At 35.8% G+C, this 21,496-nt stretch overlaps 1 protein-coding gene across 3 annotated transcripts in view; it reads left to right on the top strand.

Moving 5' to 3' along the window:
• veph1 (ventricular zone expressed PH domain-containing 1) overlaps positions 1 to 21,496 on the top strand; it is a 124,462-nt gene that overhangs the window by 51,585 nt on the left and 51,381 nt on the right. For all 3 annotated transcript variants that reach the window (XM_051135283.1, XM_051135282.1, XM_051135281.1), the window contains exons 5-6: positions 2,952 to 3,115; positions 8,368 to 8,577. In XM_051135283.1, coding sequence (XP_050991240.1) covers positions 2,952 to 3,115; positions 8,368 to 8,577 — 374 coding nt within the window. The remainder of the gene's footprint in view (positions 1 to 2,951; positions 3,116 to 8,367; positions 8,578 to 21,496) is intronic.

Here is a 21,496-nt window from a genome sequence, read left to right as displayed (position 1 = left end):
ATTGAGCAAGTACATAACAAATCACCAATCTCCTTACCTTACCCCGATTCACAACGGCAAGCTTGTAATAATGTTTTCTAATTTGAGTGGTACTGGCAGGTTTTCGTGGGAAATACAAGCATGCCACTGTTTGTCTTTGCATCATTACATCATGTCTGTAAGAAGGAGTCTAGGCTTGTAGGCTATGCCGCATGTGAGTATGTTGCAGGTAGTGGATCATTTATAGCCTTTTCTCACTGCAGCTGGAAAACTTATAATTTTGATGGTGGATTGTAATCCAGAAAGAATTGTGTGTTTATGAAACACATGTAAATGACTGAAATTAAATTATATTCCAGTTTTAAATGTGCATCTGATGTTGTTAACATTAACAATTTGAGAATGTACAGTTGAGGTCAAAAGATTACATACACCTTGCAGAATATGCAAATTGTTAATTATTTTACCAAAATATGAGGGATTGTACAAAATGCATGTTATTTTTTATTTAGTACTGACCTGAATAAGATATTGCACATAAAAGACAATTACATAAAGTCCACAAGAGAAAATAATAGTTTAATTTATAAAAATTACCCTGTTCAAAAGTTTATGCTTGATTCTTAATACTATGTTGTTCCTGAATGATCCACAGCTGTGTTTTTTATTTAGTGATAGTTGTTCATGAGTCCCTTGTTTGTCCTGAACAGTTAAACTGCTGCTGTTCTTCAGAAAAATCCTTCACGTCCCACAAATTCTTTGGTTTTTCAGCATTTTTGTGTATTTGAACCCTTTCCAACAATGCCTGTATGATTTTGAGATCCATATTTTCACACTGAGGACAACTGAGGGACTCATATGAAACTATTACATAAGGTTCAAACACTCACTGATGCTTCAGAAAGAAAAAAAAATGCTTTAAGAAAACTTTTGAACAGAATTAAGATGTGTTAATTTCTCTTCTTTTACCTAATTATCTTTTTTTTTTTTTTTTTTTTTTTTTTAGTACTGCCCTTCGGAAGCTACAGAAGATACTTACATGTTTCCCAGAAGACAAAATAAGTTAAATTTAATGATCTTCAAATTCAAAAAGTTTTCACCCCCCAACTCTTAATGCATCATTTTTCCTTCTGGAGCATCAGTGAGTGTTTGAACCTTTTGTAATAGTTACAGTACTAAAAATCAAGTGTATAAAAACTTTTGACAGTGGTCATTTTTATAAATTCAGCTATTATTTTCTCTTGTGGTCCATATGTAAACATCTTTTATGTGAAATATCTTATTCAGGTCAGCACTAAATAAAAAATAACATGCATTTTGTATGATCCCTCTTATTTTGCTAAAATAATTAACATTTTGCAGATTCTGCAAGGTGTATGTAAACTTTTGACCTCAACTGTAGTGTAACGACGATAATTTGCAAGGTTTGACATAATCTGAGGGAATTTTGCATTTAGATTTAATCTCCAGTGGTAGCGTGATTTATTGTAAAATGTTTTTTTCAAGTGGTCAGAACAAAAGTGGCATACATGTTACCTACTTTTCCAGTAAAACGTCTTATTTTGGACATAATTTTTTTTTTTGTATAATTCACTTATATGCCACAATTAACTTTCTATAATGTCTTTGTATTATCTATGTCAGATGATAATAATCATAAAATCTTGTCAGATCAGCTGTGTTTTTGGCACAATCTCTGCTCCTATGACTCTAGGGAAACACTCATGTCTTTTCTGTGAATAACTTTTGGTTGCTTGCTTTTAGTTGTTCTCGTTACTGGTTGAAATTTCTCTAGAAATATAAAGATACCTTTTGCCAAAACACCTGGCAAAGATTAAATTTCTTATCACATGTGGTCTTTAAAAGTGAATGAATGATGTTTGATATTTCCTATTAACTGGGCAACGTATCCCGACTGTCTCATTATAAAAGGTTATATATAACACTAATCCTTCATTAACATCACCCACTGCGTGTAGAAACAGGTGGGCAGGTCTTTTGCAATCCTAAATGTCCCCCCTGAGCCAGATGAAACATCTCGTTTACAGAATTATGTCCGCTGTCCGACCGCCCTGACTTAGATGGCTTGCCAGAGCTGAGATTAGATTTATTGTTGATGTTGGGTGGGAGTTTCCTACCATATTTTGTTTCTGATGAAGTGGATGATCAGTAAAAATCATTCACTATGATACTAAGTAAAAGCTGGCTCACGGAAATTGGTTGACTAATTAATTAAAGTCTGTTTATCATAATCTTCCAGTAAACTTTTCAAAGGCCCGTTATATAACATCTAGCAGAAATGAGTGATCTTGCACAATCTTTGCTTAAAAGGGCTTTTGCAAATTTAGTTTTACATGATTGTTTTCCACTGCATGCAAATCTGATTTGTTTTTTTTAAATAGATTTTTGGACTGCAATAGTGAAACGAGGTTACTGACTTGTGCTTGAAACCCTCTGCCATCCATTCACCCCTTTTCGCTATCTGTTTCTAGCTTATTTCACAGAGCTCAAACTACAAACCGAGATCTTTCTGATTCATCAAGCTACAGATTGTTTCCAGATCAAGAACTTAATTCACTTAATTCAGAATTCTGAATCTTTTTGTTCTTTGTTCAGCACAAATCATTTTCTCTCTCTTAGTGTTGTAGGTCTTTTTACTCTGTGAGATCATTTCTGCCACATGTGTGTCAGCTAAAACAGCAAGGCCTGACATTTCCAACTATATTAATGAGGAAACAAAGGGCAATAAAATCCAAACAACAACAACAACAACAACAATCAGTCCTCGTTTAGGGGTTGCAGGGGAAATGACATGCAGATTTCCATCGCGGTCCAAATTTTTTAAACTTTGCTGGAGGTTGAATTCATCATGTATTGTGTTTTTCACATTTATTTTGCCATAAGTTATGGCTACAGTGGTCATTTTTCTGTAAGAGGAGTGTGCTGTATTGATTCATGCTTGGTTTTGATAGGTAATGCCATGCTGTTGAGAGTGCTGCCATCTGTGTATCCACGACACCCAGAGCCCATCCATCACCGCATCCGTGAGCTGACGGCGATGATGTCCCATTTGGACCAGGCTGGCAGACAGCACCTGCTCAGACTACTGCAGATGATCTCTGACCTTCACCCCCTGGTGAGTGAAGAGACAAATGAGCGCGTGAACGGATGAACGTGGTGTTTGAGGATGAAGCCTGGTCAGGGTGAGTTATTCTAGGAACTGGAAAATAATTCGAAGGTCGCCAAGGGAGTGGAAGGGTGTCCACATAAATGAGTATGAAGTGAGTGATTTGGCATTTATTTTAAAGCGGACAGCTGCAGTGCAAGGTCAAACACAGTAAAACGGTTCGATGATTGACACTTCGGCCGATACCATAGTTGAGCAGCCGCCAAAAACGGATGGGGAAATATCAGAAAACACATCCTAAGCTGCTTCCCCCCAACAGCTCTGAGTGAAGACACATTTACAGGAAAAGAAAAGTGGAAACCACACATTTGGCAGAAACAGATCCAGTCGTGTTTTTTTTACATTTTGAAATACTTTTGAGGGGGATTGAGGGGTAGCCTGCTGGCAAATAGCAGATGCTAGGAGTCAGAAGAATGCATTAGTCATGAGAAGTTAATTTTGGATTGGGTAATCATCACATGCATATCACTCAGCTTATTCGTAAAAACACTGGATGCTTGAATAGGGAAGATTATGAGGCATTATTTTATAATAACGCTTCTGTTGTCATTTCCTTTCACTTACATTTACCGAAATAGCAAATGGGAATTATCATTCCTGAAGCCCGAAGTCCAGCCATATTAATCATAGACTCCGAGAGGCTATTGTAGAGGAATTTATCATCCCAATATTCAGTTTACTTTTTAATAAAAATAGCATTTTTGAATGGCTTAGTATTAGGGGTCATTCCATGAAATCGGTACCTTTTCCACTTGGAAAAAATTAAGAATAAAACAGGTTTAATCTATATTTTTTAAATATCCATGAAATGAACACACCTTAAAATGACATGAAATTGCATTGTACCATCTCAGGCTATGTAATTTATTATTGTATGACTATTTTTCTACCTCATGTTTTAGTATTTTTGTCAACCCCTGTTACTAACATAAGCTTTATTAGATCCTATAGTTTAATTAAAACTCATATGCCGCTGAGTGATATAGGCATTAGCTCAATAGTATACAGAGGGTGACCTTTAAAATGTTTGAATTTTACACAGACAGTCTTTAAAAACAGGGTCAAACCTAATCAATGTCACCCCCGTTACCCACATCAAAACCTGTTACTTTAAAAAGGTAACGGGTTAGACGATTGCTAGCTAACAGTCAAGTTCATGAGCGCTCATATTGTACATTTTGAAAGGATTTTACTTGTAGATGTTGATTATATTAAATGTAAGTAATAATTGTTTAAATTTACATTTTAAAAATGGTAACAGGATGGACATTGTGTGATGCCCCACGCCCCCTCAGTCAAGCCTCATAAATCATCAAAAATAGAGCATGATAGAGGAGTGAGAGAAACATACTTGTGTTTTAAGTGTTGGAATCCTGGTTGAGAGATGATGTAACCTCCTAGAAATGATGTCACTTGAATGTGCATTATTTTACAAGGGTTTTTTGGTGATTGTAACAGGGCTGAAATCATGAAATCAGGGAACACCAATAAAATGATTTATATTTTATAGAAAAAATGCATGCTTATGCCAAAAACATTGCTTATCAATGAGACTATATACAGAATATTGTGCAAATGTGATTTTTATATCATTTTGCAAATTAAAAGTCCTGCTGAAAATGAAAATTCATAGTGAGGGACCAGCATAAATGCTATTTAAATTATTTAAAATAATATTTAATTGACTTTTTTTGACGTAATATTGATGAAAGCATACATGGTATTATGTTTTTAAACTGCACATTTATTTTTTGTTGTATTAAATTTTATTAAAATTGTTATATCAAATCTATGTTTGATTATTACTTAAGGACGCAAAAGGCACAGATTTTGTGGAATGATCCATTTAATGACCACTAATCAAAAGTATTGCTACAGCCTTGCAAAGTAGCAAAATATTTTTATTGTTGTTAAAACTTTATTTAAACCGATTATTTTAACATGATTTCAGCCCCTCACAGGAAGTTTAGAATCCTTATGCATATACTTTGCATAAGCACACTAACTTCTTTACCTTTAGTATTTTGTGCCAAAAAAAAAAAAAAATCCAATATAAATAATGAGGCTAAAATGAAATATTCAAAATGGATATTTGGAAAGAAAAACTTGACGCCAGAAAGGTCAGTTATTGTTCACACAGTAACAGAGCTGAATAGACTAAAAGCACAATAGGTTTTTAGTTTTTTAGGACATGGAAATAGCCTGGATGGATGGCCAGTCCATCGCAGGGCTAAAACACAGAGACATGCATTCACATATGCACATGTTTAGTGGCTGTAATTAGTGTCTCTGATTCATCTGTCCTGCATGTCTTTGGGTGGTGGGTGAAAAACATAAGACTTCAATTCAAAAGGTTTTAAGAATATGAGAAACATGCATATACCGTAGGCGTGTGTGTAATGCATGTGACTCATTCTCAGGAAATGGTGCAGTTTGTTTCAAAGACTACGAAGTACAATCAAAGTGCTATCTACTTACTAAGACTTGCCACTAATGATTTATAGACAAGTTCTGAAGAAATTTTGGCTAAAAGCTGACATGCAGTGGAAATTGTTGCATGTTATAGACATTCATTTGGTGTTGTCACTTCTATTTCAAATAAAAAAAGTTCAAATATGTCAAATAACTTGGATGCCCCCAATATTAATTATGTTAAATGCATACAATTTAAATGAAATGAATGATTTTTTTTGTTTACTCACCAGACTAATATTAAATATCTGATATACTATTATATAGTAGTCAACATTTGAAGAGGATCAAAAAAGTTCTAAGACAGTTGATGAAACAACACTGAACTAGCACCTACCAGCATAGAAATGTATAATGGTTTAATGGATTCTTTTTAAATGGATGCATTAATAGACAGGTACTTTAGTAACTGTCCTTCTATATCAGAAATCATGTGGGAGAGGAGATACCCCAGGCTCTGTCTGTCCCTGTGCTGCTAGTTTATATAGCGATTTGGAAGCAAACGGGATTAATAAAGATTAGTCAGTGGTTTTCACTTCCTGACCGAGGCTGGGAATCCTGCTTCTCACAGGACGTCCTGTCTGCTGCCCTCCCAGCTCCCAGATTCTCTCTTCGTCCTCTCAACCACTGCCAATTTAAAGGTGAAGTGTTTCACAATGAAAAATGACAGGATTAAGCAAATCCTCGCTAAAAGGGTGTATGTAGTTGGATTCATTTCATCTGCCTCTATAGTCGTCACTGCAGTTTGTCAAACATGAACGTCCACCAACACACGGGATTTCGCTGATGATATCTATTACTTCTGTGAGTCACTGTTCTTTTTGAGGTCATCTTTGCTTTGATATAACAGACAGAGAAATCTAGATAAACTCTCCGTAGTGGGAGGATGATAACGAGTTTCCTTCTGCTCTGCTTTTTTTTTCTGTTACTATCTTCTCCAGTTTTTCTCTGTAAACTCATATAGGAACCAGGGAGTCCAGTTAATGAGTGGGCAGCACTGAAATAAACCAACCAGAGTGCTGTGGTTCTTTACACAACACGATTACAACCATAAGGGACCTCTGATAAAAGAAAAGTTCAGGAGCAAATGAGTGTGTTTGTGGTGTTTTTACTTCTTTTATTACATCCCCACTGTGAGTCCAGATAGCATGTCCTTATGTGCTTCCAAGAACAGCGGAGAACTGTAGAAGTGCTGTAATTACCTCCTTAATTCTTTTTTTTTTTTTTAAAGATTTTTTTACAATGATTTTTTACAATGACAAATATATATAACATAAAAAAAGAAAAGAAAAGAAGTTACATGTTTTGTGTTTGGGTCATTTTAGACCTGGGAATGTATGGAGCACCATTAGGTGTCAAAAATGCTTTTTGTTATATTATCTATGAAGTTAAATTAGAAACATTTGTATAATATATTTAGCCTTTTCCACATATTTCACACACTTTTAGGACTAATCTTTGTTGGTAAACATGAATATGACATTGAAGGGGTCATTGGATGCCCATTTTCCACAAGTTGATATTAACTTTAGGGTCTTAATGAAAAGTCTATAATATACTTTGGTTAAAAATTCTCAATGGCTGTGTAAAACAACACCCTTTTTACCTTGTCAAAATCAGCTCTGCAAAAATCAACCAATTCTGACGGATTGTTCCTTTAAATGAAAATGAGCTCTGCTCGCCCCGCTCCTCTCTTCTCTCTGTGGAGTGACGAGCCTGTTTACATTTTTAGCCGCATATAGCCGCGTTTAGCCACTAAACTTGCTAACTAGTACGTTATTAGAAAATGTGATGGCAGAGATTCATAAAAAAACCCTTATACTCACTTCTGCTGTAGGTGAAGCTGGATCACGAATGATTTGTGCGAACACAGACACATTTATGTAGATTGGGAGGCGCATTCCCTTCACAAACAAACGTAATCCACTGCATCTTCAGTGGCTCAGATGTCGGGAGTAAATGACGACCACTATGTTCATTATTACATCCAGCAACACAATTGCTCAATCGGAGATATTCTTGTCTAACTTACGTCCCTACTCCGGCATCGAAACAATGGAGGTCGAACTGTTACAGCTGATGTAAGGTGGGTCTGAGGTAAGACGCTCATGTCAATCAACTATTGTGGGAGCGGCCTCTGTGGGTGTGACACCACACCAACGCATCTGAGAATGGCTCGATTTGAAAAAGGTGATATTATTTTTACAGATTAATGAAAAACCACTGCATGGATTTTTATCATTATAGAGTAGATTTGTACATACACTGCCAGCACACATTAATGTTCAAACAACATGTAAAAGTGAACTTAGCATCCGATGACCCCTTTAAAAATATCATTTTTTTTCATCTGAAAGTGAGAGTTTATGCAATTAAAATAAATTTACTTTGTTTGAAAGCCTTTCAGAGTAATATTTATGCTGTTTTGATATGTATGTTTCATTTGGACTGTTTTTGAGCAATCATGAGTTATAAAGTCAAAAAAAGTAAGTTCTTATAAATTTCAAACAGCAATGGTTTAGCGTCATAGTTTGTGTGTTTATTTTTGTTAATATTTCAAAAAGGGCTAAATAACGTAGTAACATTCAAAACTTCTTGTCATTTAAAACTTCAAAATTTGGTTTTAGTTGAAAAATATTAAATTACGACAGTAAGTAATTCTTCGTGTCCAAACAGACTTTGAATGCATTATGAGGGTTAAGTTTTGGTCTTATCTTTTGTCTCCTCAGGTATTGTCGTCTTTGGTGCCATTGTTGATTGGTTACATCAGTGACAGTGATCTCAGTGACACTGCCTTGGGTGTGTTGGTGAACGTGGCTCAGGCAAGCCCTGCCTCTCTCATTCCTTTCCTGTCCACGCTAAGAAATGTGGGTCAGAAGAACCCTTGGTTGCTGGGACACATCGCTAAGATCCATGGGGCAGTGGGTCTGACTAGTGAGGTGGGCATTTACATCACAATACATTTTCATGCATCAAATCCAGCTAGTTGAACACTTAATGTACTTGGTAATATGTCAGAATGCTGATTCTGCCACTAGACCGTGACCTTTTGTGTGTCAAAAAGTATTTTTATTTGTTGCTTTATTTTTAAAGGGGTCATCGGATGCCCATTTTCCACAAGTTGATATGATTCTTTAGGGTCTTAATGAAAAGTCTATAATATACTTTGGTTAAAAATTCTCAATGGTTGTGTAAAACAACACCATTTTTACCTTGCCAAAATCAGCTCTGCAAAAATAATACCATTCCGGTCAAGGTTGCTTTAAATGCAAATGAGCTCTGCTCGCCCCGCCCCTCTCTTCTCTCTGTGGAGTGATGAGCCTGTTTACATTAGCCGCGTTTAGCTGATAAACTTGCTAACTAGCACATTATTAGGAAAGGTGATTGCAGAGATTCATAAAAAACCCTTATACTCACTTCTGCTGTAAGTGAAGCTGGATCATGAATGATTTGCGTGAACATAGACGGATATATGTAGATCGGGAGGCGCATTCCCTTCACAAACAAACGTAATCCACTGCATCTTCAGCGTCTCAGATGTCCGGAGTAAATGACAACCGCTATGTTCATTATTACATCCAGCAACACTACACCTCAGTCGCTCAATCTGAGATATTCTTGTCTAATTTACATCCCTGCTCCGGCATCGAAACAAAGAGGACGGACTGTAACAGCTGACCAGAGGTTAAACGCTCATGTCAATCAACTATTATGGGAGCGGCCTCTGTTGGATTGATGCCACACCGACAGGCATCTGAGAATGGCTCGATTTGAAAAAGGGGATATTATTTTTACAGATTAATTAAAAACCACTGCATGGATTTTTATCATTATAGGGTAGATGTGTACACACACTGCCAACACACATTAATGTTCAAACAACATGCAAAAGTGAACTTAGCATCCGATGACCCCTTTAAAGGAGAAGTTCACTTCCAGAACAAAAATTTACAGATAATTTACTCACCCCCTTGTCATCAAGATGTTAGTGTCTTTCTTTCTTCAGTCGATAAGAAATTGTGTTTCTTGTGGAAAAACACTCAGGAATTATCTCCATATAATGGACTGATATGCTGCCCCAAAGTTTGAACTTCCAAAATGAAGTTTAAATGCAGCTTCAAATGGCTCTAAATAATCCCAGCCGAGGGAGAAGGGTCTTATCTAGCAAAACAATAGGTCATTTTTTAAACAAATTGACAATTTATATACTTTTTAACCTAAAACACTCGTCCTGTTTAAGTCTGCCTGAACTCTGTTCCCATCTCATTTTCTTCCTCAACTTAAAAATTGTTCAAACTTTTGGCACCATTGAAGTCCACTATATGGAAAACATTGCTGAAATGTTTTCCTAAAGAAACACAATTTTTTATCGACTGAAGAAAGAAAGACATGAACATCTTGGATGACAAGGGGGTGAGTACATTATCTGTAAATTTTCGTTCTGGAAGTAAACTACTCCTTTAACATTTTATTAATGTTACCTAACAATTTATTTATTTTGCTACACCGACTGGCTGGCTGTACAATATCCTGCAGAAAGCTTCTGCTGAAGAAAACTATCATAGTCCTAATCAAAAAAAAAAAAAAAAAAAAAAAAAAAAAAGGTAGGTAATATGCATGCCAAGAGGAAGCTTTAAAGTTTGACAGTAATCACTGTGAGATTTATTGTTGAAAGAGGTGAACATGTTACAGAAGTGGTGCTTTGATGACTGTAATGGTGTTGCCTTAGGGGTGAGTGTAGGAACAGACAGGGGCTTTAGTACGCTAAAACTGCTGTGATCTTTATTAGATGTGACACTCTTCACATTTCTGCTGGTATTGAAGTTTTATGCTGAAACGTCTATGTGGTGCATTTTTCTCCGGGTTTCTTAATGTAAGATTCCAGTGCAGATCTGGGCAGCATTACAGTTATTGTAACAGGCGATGAAGAGTTAAGATGAATGAGGAACATGTGCATGTGTGGATCCCGTGGTTTCTTTGTGTTAGTATATTGGCACCCTGGACTGTTTGTTCCAGAGTTATTGTATCATTATCAGAGGTATGCCATCACGTTAGAGAAATCAGAAGAGCGTAAAATGGCTCTTTTTGCTCTGTTGTTTTACTACAAACACGTGTTTTCACTAGACTTCCTCTTTTTTGCAGCTTTTATCTTTCTTTCTTAACATCTCTGCTTCTGCCGCTGTCCTTCTCTTTATTTCCACAGTGAGTTTAAGTTATTAAAAATATTTCTTAAAATTACTTTCTGTCCTTGCATTTCTAAACTTATTCCATTTCTTTTCTTATTTTCCTTTTATTCCATAGTTGCCTTTTCCATATATCACTTAGTTATTAGTGTTTTTACACTCATAAATTATAACTGATTACAACAAAATTATTAAATAGGGATATTTAATAACAAACCACTAACTGTTTTAAATCTAAACTGTAAAAATGTACTGTGAACCTCAATTAAAGTTGTTGAGAGGTGTGCCATTTCTTAGAAGAGATTTTCTCTGATACAATAGATGTTAGTTGTATTTAATTTAGTTGTAAATGAAAATGAAGGTGTAGGATGTAGATGTACTGTACATCCTGTCCATTGGTTTGTATTGTGATGTTTTTGCAACACTGATATTACATTAAGTTTCTAAGTGAAACGTTTAGTCAGTGGTGGTAAAATGTGCATTCAGTACATGGCTGTGATATAACTTTGGTACATGTATGTATTTCTACATTTTTATTATGTAGCTTCAGGCACATATTGTGACTGTTCAGAACTGAAATGTCTGGGGTGTGTTGCTAAAAGCTTAATTCTCTATTGCGTTGAAAAATAACATACCCCTACACCAAACCCAACCCTCAACCTATCTATTAGTGCAAAAGTGATATAAGACCACATGTGCTGATGCAACTGTGCTATTTTAACTTCCTTGTATGCAGGTTTGAGCTGTTTTGTCAAACCGTAGTTTCATGAGATACCGGAGCGCTTCACCTCACAAATGCAACACCGTAACGCATGAGCTACCGAGCAAACCTGCTGAATTAGAAAACTCATTTTCATGTGATGCTAACATTCAAAAATATACGTTTTTCAAATCTCACAGCATGTTAACATTGTTTCAAAGTCGTAACATAATATTGTGCTTTCTTAATGGAAACTCTTTGTGTGAAAAGGAGTTTGTAGTGTTCATTTCAGGTCAAAACTGAGGTATGTTTTTTGAGTATTGCAGAAATGTAGGTAGAGGCTTGATTTCCAATGAGGATAGGTAGTTTCCAAGAGTATTAGCAACCACTAAGGAGCGTTATTAGGAGATTCATAAAAAAAACCCTTTATACTCACTTCTGCTGTAGGTGAAGCTGGATCACGAATGATTTGCGCGAACATAGACGCATTTATGTAGATCGGGAGGCGCATTCCCTTCACAAACAAACGTAATCCACTGCATCTTCAGCTGCTCAGATGTCGGGAGTAAATGATGGCCACTACGTTCATTATTAGATCCAGCAACACAACACCTCAATTGCTCAATTGGAGATATTCTTGTGGAGGTGTGACTGTGACAGCTGATCTGAGGTAAAATGCTCATGTCAATCAACTATAGTGGGAGCGGCCTCTGTGGGTGTGAGAATGGCTCGATTTGAAATTATTGGATATTATTTTTACAGATTAATTAAAAACCCCTGCATGGATTTTTATCATTATAGTATAGATTTGTACATACACTGCCAACACACATTAATGTTCAAACAACATGTAAAAATGAAGTTTGCATCCGATGACCCCTTTAAACTTTTCTTAAGAAATCCTCAGTGATGAAATATATAGGGAAAATAGTCTTTTATTCAACTGAAAAAGACAAAATGCAAAAAAATGTAGGTGCATTTTGAACTTTATTAAATTAAACTTCCATTTTAATTAATTATATGCAGTAATAAACAAGATTTAAACAAAAGCTTCAAGACTCGGGATAAATTGAGAATCCCGGTTGTTTTTAATAAATTGGAGACCATGATTCTCTCACGATTCTGGAGAAAAAAGATTAGAAAACTAAACAAAATAACGTAATTTACTAGTGGTTCTGACAAACTGTTCATTGCTTAAGTCTTATATGCTATATAAAAGCATATATTCATTTAAACAAAATTAAAAAAAAAAAACATTCAATGAAGAAGTCATGATATTGTGCCCCAATTTTGAACTTCCAAAATGCAGTTTAAATGCAGCTTCAAACGATCCCAAATACAGTTGTAAATAATCCCAACCGAGGAAGAAGGGTCTTATCTAGTGTAGCGATCGGTTATTTTAATAAAAATAATACAATTTATATACTTTTAATGCCAAACAGTCGTCTTGTCTTACTCTGCCTGGACTGTTTTTTTCCGGTTCATGACAGTTAGGGTATGTCGAAAAACTCCCATCTCATGTTCTCCCTCAACTTCAAAATCGTCCTATATCACTGTTTTACCTTTTTTTTTATAAGGGTGTTTGATCTTTTGTGCATGTTCACTTTGCAAAGACTGTGTCGGTACTTCTGCAGTGATGTAGGATGATTTAGAAATGATTTTTGAAGTTGAGGGACAAAATACGGTCTAAGTTTTTTGACATACCCTAACTGTCTTGAGCCAGAATACACAGAGTTCAAGGACTGCAAGGCAAGATGAGCGTTTGAGAATAAAAAGTATTTTTTAATGAAAATAACCAGTTGTTTTGCTAGATAAGTCCCTTCTTCTGGACTGGGATTGTCTGAAGCCGCATTTAAACTGCATTTTGGAAGTCCAAAATCGGGGCACCATATCAGTCCATTTTACGGGGAAAAATGCTGAAATGTGTTCAAAAAAAAACTTATGACTAAAGACAGAAAGAAAGACATAACCATTGTGGATGACAAAGGGGTGAGTAAATTATTTGTAAATTGTTGTTCTGGAAGTGGACTTCTCCTTTAAGTCTTGTCTGACTATTGGAATCTTCAATGACATACTTTTTTAAAATGGTTGCCACCTCCTGGCGGAAGAGGATAAACGTTACAATACATACAAGTGTAAAGATACTTTCGTTTTTATCGCTACTGTAGACAATAAGTGTTTATCCCAAAATATAAACTGTTATCGCAGTACTTCTATTATTTAAATGTCTGTAACACCAAAATAATGGTTATAATGTGGTTGAAAAGATTGTTTTGTGTTGCTTTTTCTGCGTTCATGTTACCCCGACCCTCTGATTCATTAACATGGGCAGCGACAAAACATGCTTCTCACGCTCCACTGACACTCGCGATGTGAAACAGTCCTAATAGACATAGCTAAATCTTTGTCATTTAGGAATAAGATTGCGTCGGTGTTTGAATCAAGATCTCCATATTTTAATGATTAATTGTATCTCTAATGTAAACACTGCGAAATATGTTTTGCGAGGATATCGTCACATCCCTAGCACCACCTTCAGCACCCTGGTATTGTGTTGGTGATTTTTCACAAGCAAACACCACTCACGTTTTCCTCAGAAACTAAAATCTAGTTCATTTTCTTTAGTTTCCCCACTTTCAGCTGCTTCAGTGTTTGTCATCAGTAATTTAGTCACTAATGGCTCTCCTCGCTTTTGTGTCATCCTTTTCCTGTTAACGAAGTAGCCTGCAAGTGCTGACACAGTTCTGGATGTGTCAGCATTACTAAGCTTTGCTCATCCCTGAGGCGTCCCGGAATTGCTTGCTGTGCCGAGGGATGAGAAATCATTTTAATGCCTCATTCTTCCTAGTGTTCTTTCTTTCTTTCTCTGTCTGTTTGGTAAACCGATACCTGCAGCGTACTTGGACATATCTGAATGTTGCCTAATGTGTTTGCTTTGGAAATGAACCTCAGTCTGACCAGTTGTGATCTGGGCCATGTGGAGATAAAATGGCACAAGCTGAAGGTTTAAATCCAGTTACATTCTGAGTGGACCTACTCAGAGCTCCCATATGCCCTAGCAGAAAAAAAAAATAATCAAGGAAATATGGCACCGTCTTCAGCTTTTACTTCTGTACAACTATGATGTAACTCTGAAAGAATGAAATAATCTTCCAAAACCTATCACAAACCTAGTGAAAACAATTTTATAGATCCTGTGATGGGTATGTTGACATGACAAATGTACATATGAGATTTCTGGTTAGGTCTGTTCAGGAAATGGCCAATTTTTTACTAAACTGGCTTCATGTGGCCGTATTCCCTGTCGTTTAGAAAGTGTTGGCTTGTTAAGTAGTCGCATGGATATGTGCCAAATTGCTGAATGATGAAAAAGTTGTTTCTTCCTTTCATATTTGCAGAGGGGCAATTGAAGGAGACAGCAGAAAAAAAGGTCGAAAAGAAATGTTAATGTGGTTTTAGAAAGGCATCACTGAAATGTGAGCCACTGAAAATTTCACACGAAAACAAACACGTGCAAAAGCATGCATGCACACACATGCTCAACCACCATGAAGAATAGATCAGACTATTGTTGGATGGTAAATCTCAGAAGATTGCTTGAGACAGGCCAAACTGCTCCCTTTTCTCTGCGTAGCGCCACATGCTGCGAATTTGCATTTTTCAAAGTGTTCCTGCTCCTTCTGGAAAAAAACAACTGTTGTAGTTAAAGGCAAAAAAGGCAGGAGTGAATTGATTTAGCATGTACTTTTTTTTTTTTTGGAAAAGTCAAGAAAGTTCCAAAAAAAGCAACACAGAAGTTTATTATACCACTCTGTTATAAACCACAGTCAACCACGTTTACGTTTAGAGTCACAGGTGTTTTTCTATGAATTTTGAAAGTGAGAATTTTGAAATGTGTTCAACTACTGCTTTGTCTTGTTTCATGTTCAGTAGACAGTAGCCAGAGGCATCACCACTGGCCAGAAAAAGTGGGAGAATCCATAAGGCCCAAAGGCTAAGAGGGGCCCACAACAGTGTCGATTAGGGGGCATGACTCAGAAAAAATATTTAATTTATTGTGCACACTGTAATTTTTCATTCATTTAATTTGAGAGTGAAACACCACATTGCTTGACGGTTTATGTAAGATTCACACAAACCATAGTATGTGATTCTGGTGGTCAGTGTGGTATTGACATCTGTAGGGCCCTAATAAAAATCTGTTTTATTTTTTTTCAAAATTCCGTTTTTTCCATTTAAATTTTTCTAGGCTCCTTTTTACAGGTTAAATTAAGTTTTATTATTAAAAAAAACATGCCTACTAATTAATTAATAACTTAATAAATAATTAACTAGACATGCTTATTTAAGTTACTAAATAACTTATTCATCCAATGTAACACCAATTTATTAAATGATCAAAAATGACATTTTTAGGGCCATATGAAATATGTTTTATTTTTCTTTCTCACGTTGTTTTGTTGTTACCAAATTATGTGTTTAAAGGGGTCATCGGATGCAAAGTTTACTCTTACATGTTGTTTGAACATTAATGTGTGTTGGCAGTGTATGTACAAATCTACCCTATAATGATAAAAATCCATGCAGTGGTTTCTAATTAATCTGTAAAAATAATATCACCTTTTTCAAATCGAACCATTCTCAGATACCTGTCAGTGTGGCGTCACACCGAAGCAAACTTTTCAGTGAAGCAAAGTGCTGCAACTATGGATTGTTGCTGAGAGTTTAACTATGTACCAAGTAGACAAGACAGTTTATTTCTCAGACTTCCCAAAGCGTTGATAGTAATGATGTGAACCATGTAATCCTTTCCAAAAAATGATGTCGCTTGTGCATATTTTGTCTTGGGGTAAATTAAAAAAAACTATTTTTACTTTTAAGTATTTAAGTGAAAATGCTTTGCATTTGGTTATGTTTATTTTAAATTAAAGAAAAAAGTTTGATTCATTTTTCTGGTGACATGGTTGAATAGTCAATATTGATAAATGCTGACAACATTACATTTATGTAAATATTAAGAAAATGAAATTAAACCTTTAAATTGACTTTCCATTGTGCAGAGTCCAAATTGTGTTACTCCTCTGTATCAAAATTTGAAGTCATGTTTATTTTTTCGTAATAAGGCACAGCTGACTATTAGGTTTTTGGTAACTAAAATAAGTTGGTTATGGAAGGCTCTCTAATTTCATGACTGGTGTGTCTCAGGTGAATTCTGAGGGAATAAGTGGGAACTTTGTTACAATGGTGTGTGTCATTCTCGTGGTATAGGGTCCAGCGTGCAAGCTTGCCTCTTGTTCATGCTCTTTGTATAATTCTTTTGGGACGTTTCTTAGAATTGAAGGATGTTTACTCCAGTCTGAGTGATGAAACTAGGCAGCTAGTCCATGTGCGAACCACAGTGTGGGGCATCAAGTGAATGCTTCTAGCAGTGCCTGTTTTTACCAGTGCCAGTAAATGGCACAATTGTCGCTTTGATTTGGCTTTGCGTGTTTTGCCTAACTATGATATTTTAACATCTGTTTACCTTATAATGACTTAAGAACAAGTAGATTATTTGCAATAATGACCCAGGCACAATCACCAAGGGTGTTTTGTAATGTGCTACAGTGGTTTCCAAAAAACGTTCGTCAGATAATAGTTTGGAATTTTTCCTAGAAACTATTCAAACTGGAAAGCAGATTTAATTCTACAGAACATCTAAGGATTTTTTGGGGATGTTAAAACACTTTATCCTGTCATATTTTAACTTGCAGTGACGCTATGAATAAATCTTAGTACAGTAACACCAGACGCAGTTCAGTAATGTCAGCAACAACCTGTTTGTCTGTCCGCACAAGAAACACAGCTACAAAACACAATAAAAACGCAGCCAATCAAAAGAGCGTGTGGGTGGGCTCTCTCTTGCAACAAAATGAATAAATACATAATCAAATTTAATACAAAAAAAAGGAAAAACACAAATTAAACTCAAACGCGCATCCCAGAACCTGTGCTACACGAGGTTTTGTACTTAAAAAGTATACAAATTTTTATTTTCTGAAAAAAAGCCAGATCGTTTCGCTAGATAAGACTCTTCTTTCTTGGCTGGGATCGTTTAGAGCCCTTTGAAGCTGCATTTAAACTACATTTTGGAAGTTCAAAATTGGGGCACCAATCAAGTCCATTATATGAAGAAAAATCCTGAAATGCTTTCCTCAAAAACCATAATTTCTTTATGACTGAAGACAGAAAGACATGAACATCTTGGATGACAAGGGGGTGAGTAAAGTATTTGTGAATTGTTGTTCTGGAAGTGGAGTTTTCCTTTAAATACTCGCTTTATGGCAAGCGTCTGTGACATGTTGTTGATTACCCTAGAGAATCATTTTGACTTCAGTCAGTCACAATATCATGATCATTTAAAGCCAATAAACCAATAAATCCTTTGCACGATATCTACACAAGCTTAGCAAGAAAGTGTGTTTTTTTCAGTTGTTGCACATAAAGCACTTATTACTGGATTAAAAAAAGATGAATTTGGAGAAAATATAGACCTAGTGACCACTTTTTGAAAAAAGAATCCAAAGTGGGTGCAGAAAGTGCCTTTTCTGCCCACTTCTTTAGAGCAATGTAATTTACATTACATTTGACACTGAACAGCTGGGGTAAATTATGCAAGGGTTTCACAAGTTTTTAGCTAAGAATGCCTGTCTATCAGTGGTTTCTGGTTTAAGAGATGCTCTGTGGCTTGACACTATGTTCCCACTGGCACTAAGAACTCTTTTAGATGGGGAACTACAATATAATTGCTGGAACACACAATCGCTTCTTGGCTAGTTTGCAAGAGGAGTGAAATTCCCTATTGGGGATGTCTTTGGTATATCAGTTAGAGATGCCCTCAACGAAAGATTTTTCTGGTCGACTAGTAATCGTTCATTTTGAATAGTCGAGTAATCACACATTTATTAATAAAGCATTTAAATCATGATAATGAGCCTTTAATTGCCTACATAGCCTAATAAGCACTCAAGCGCACATAAAGCTTGCCACAGCACACCAGCAAAAGTAATGAGGTTGCATTAACATTTTAATAAATTATTGATAAACTAGTGCTTTCTTAGTTTTTGGCTTAAGAGATAAAGTCGGCGACACTGACTCATCATCTCCGCAGTGGTTATGCGCCAGTATGCATGTTTTATATGGATTACGTAATCTGAGAATAGTTTTATTTGTTTTCTATTTGAATCTGAACTCTCTATAGATATATTTTTCACATCTATAAGGCAAGTATGCACAGAGTTTCACAGTGACGCGCTCAAGTTCATAGAGACCGAGACGGCAGAAAGCGCATCGTGTTTGCTTTCATTATTTTACAAAAGCTCAACGTTTCGTTGTTATTGTGAGTGCGCACAAATACACGTAGAGTCTTTACAGATTCAGAGTCTTTTAAGTGTAAGTGACCGCACCAGCACCTTCATCTGTTATGCAGTGAGTGTGCTACTGTTCAGCTTACACATTCCGCACAGACACTTCAATAACGCACATTTTACTAGGTTAACATTAGTTTGAGCTGACTACTACATCTGTAAGATGAAAAGCCGTATTTGAGGTCGATGAATGATAGATGAGCATTTGGATGTCCTGTCCAAAGGATAGGTTTACCACATAAACCAGCCGTTAACAATCTGTTCATCAGACATTGCCACTTACTTTGTAATTTTTTTTCGAGCGACTAAGCGACAAAATTTTGATCAACCCAACCTCTATAATGCCTCTTAAAGGGGTCATGAACGGAGAAAACAAAATTCCCTTCATCTTTTGATGTAAGAGGTCATTGTACTATAAAAATATCCTGTAAGTTTCAGAACTCAAAACTGTCTTATTTGTCTCAAAACAGCTTATATTGAAGCTTATATACAGGTCGTCGAATGTTCCACTCTTGATGTGACACCAATTTGCACATGTACTGTAAATAACGAGACAGGCAAATGCAGAAACCAAACTATAAAGATGGCTCTAAAGACAAGAAGAGACTGTGCAGTGCTAAATTGTGAGAAAAACAGTCTTTGCATTGCCTTCCTTCTGATCCTAACAATAGGAAAGAGTGGATGAACTTTGTTTTTAATGAATTTTCGGACTGTGTCAGTAGAACTTGGTCCTTTGTTTACTTCATTTTACCGCAGATTTGTTTACAAACAAGGCACAATTCGACGTGGGATTTTCAGAAAGATTGAAAAAAGACAATGTGCCGAATATATAGCATCCAACAGTAATGTCACAGCACAGAAGTGAGAGTATCACTTATGTAGTCACTATTGCTTTGTCTGTTATTACAGATCGTTTGATATGTACTGAGTATTTACACGTTCATTTGTAAAGGCTGTCAAACACACAAAACTATTTTTCCTAAAGCACAAGCCAAAAAAAATTAAAAAATCAGCAACATGGCATAGTTGCTGATGATATTCAGTTGAATTAACATTTATGTACATTTATATCCAAAGCGACTTACAAATGACTTAATGTTGAGCTCAAAAGTTTACATACACCTTGTAGAATCTGCAAAATGTTAATTATTTTACCAAAATAAGAGGGATCATACAAAGTGCTTGTTATTTTTTTATTTAGTACTGACCTGAATAAGATATTTCACATAAAAGATGTTTACATATAGTCCACAAGAGAAAATAATAGTTGAATTTATAAAAATGACCACTGTTCTTATCCACTTCTGATCCACAGCTGTATGTACACATCTGTACAATAAAAAAGACGTGAAATTAGTATTTAATATTTCTTTAAACTTCATTTTATCACAGAAATAATGAAATCAAGTAAATCACCTTTTCAGACTTTTAGTAACCCCCAACCTTAACTCTGTCTATAGTTCTCACAACTGAAAAAACTAGAAAGCGAAAATTTAGAACTGGGAGAAACTGAGCAAGTTTGTTTTGCTTGTTAAAAACATAATTTATGAAATGAGAGAAAAAAATCTATAAAACCTAGATTTACCACGGTGCAGAAAGACAGGCCAAACATTTATTTTCCGACAGCATTAGCCGAAAGACTCTAGAAATATAAACATTTAGAAAATGGACGTAAAGCATCCAGCTGTGGATAAGTGTTATGATTACCTGTATCCCTGCCAGCTCTTCATGAAATGTGCACTAAGCATCCAGCTTTAATCACTCTTAAATGGGTAACTCAAATATACAGCTTAAACGATGGGAATGCAGGCCCCCAACGTCCATTAAACGCATAGAATGGCAGTCTGCTTTGAGAAATGCTTGATGTCTGCTCAGAAATGTGCAAGAGGCAAGGAAACTTTATTAAAATATTTCTTCGTAAAGCTTAAAAACCAACTAACACCTTCTAGTTCATTTGGTAATTAATCACGAACTTGGACTGTTGGATGCATTTCACAGGGAGTTAGAAGCGTGTTACCTTGCACGTACAGCAGTTAATTGGAGTTTTGTCTTGACTTTAGATGCAGTAACTGCCAGGTGTAATAACATTGTTTTGCTTGTTATTTCTGCACTATTGTTTTTAAACACTCTCATCATTAGTTGGATAAACATATAGTTCCATACCGGGCTCACACAAATGGTTGAGTAAATTATTTTATTTCTGACTCAGTCTGTAAACTCAAACAAACAGATTCCAACTGCATTTGGTGCCACGAGCCATGTTTAGGGGCATGAAAGTGTAAAGTCATAACAGACTGTCGTGCAGCAAATAATTCATTCATTTAAAAACATGGTGCAAGTTTACTACAACAATGATGCAGAGAATGTGCCACGAAATTTGCATACTTAGGAAAATGCAGCTTTAGTTGATCCTAAAAAGCAATAGCCTTATTCAGACGTAATTGTTTTTCATATGGATGTCTGTAAAAATAAATTTCCATAGCACCTCAGTGATAACTCATGGATTCAGATGGCGACTTATTCACAGTGAAGACGTTCAGTGATCCTATGAATGAAGTGAAAATAGATG

This window comes from Labeo rohita, chromosome 18 (genome assembly GCF_022985175.1).
Source record: "Labeo rohita strain BAU-BD-2019 chromosome 18, IGBB_LRoh.1.0, whole genome shotgun sequence".
Classification (NCBI taxonomy): domain Eukaryota; kingdom Metazoa; phylum Chordata; class Actinopteri; order Cypriniformes; family Cyprinidae; genus Labeo; species Labeo rohita.
Note: the sequence above shows the minus strand (reverse complement) of the source record. Positions and strands in the feature narration are given on the sequence as shown.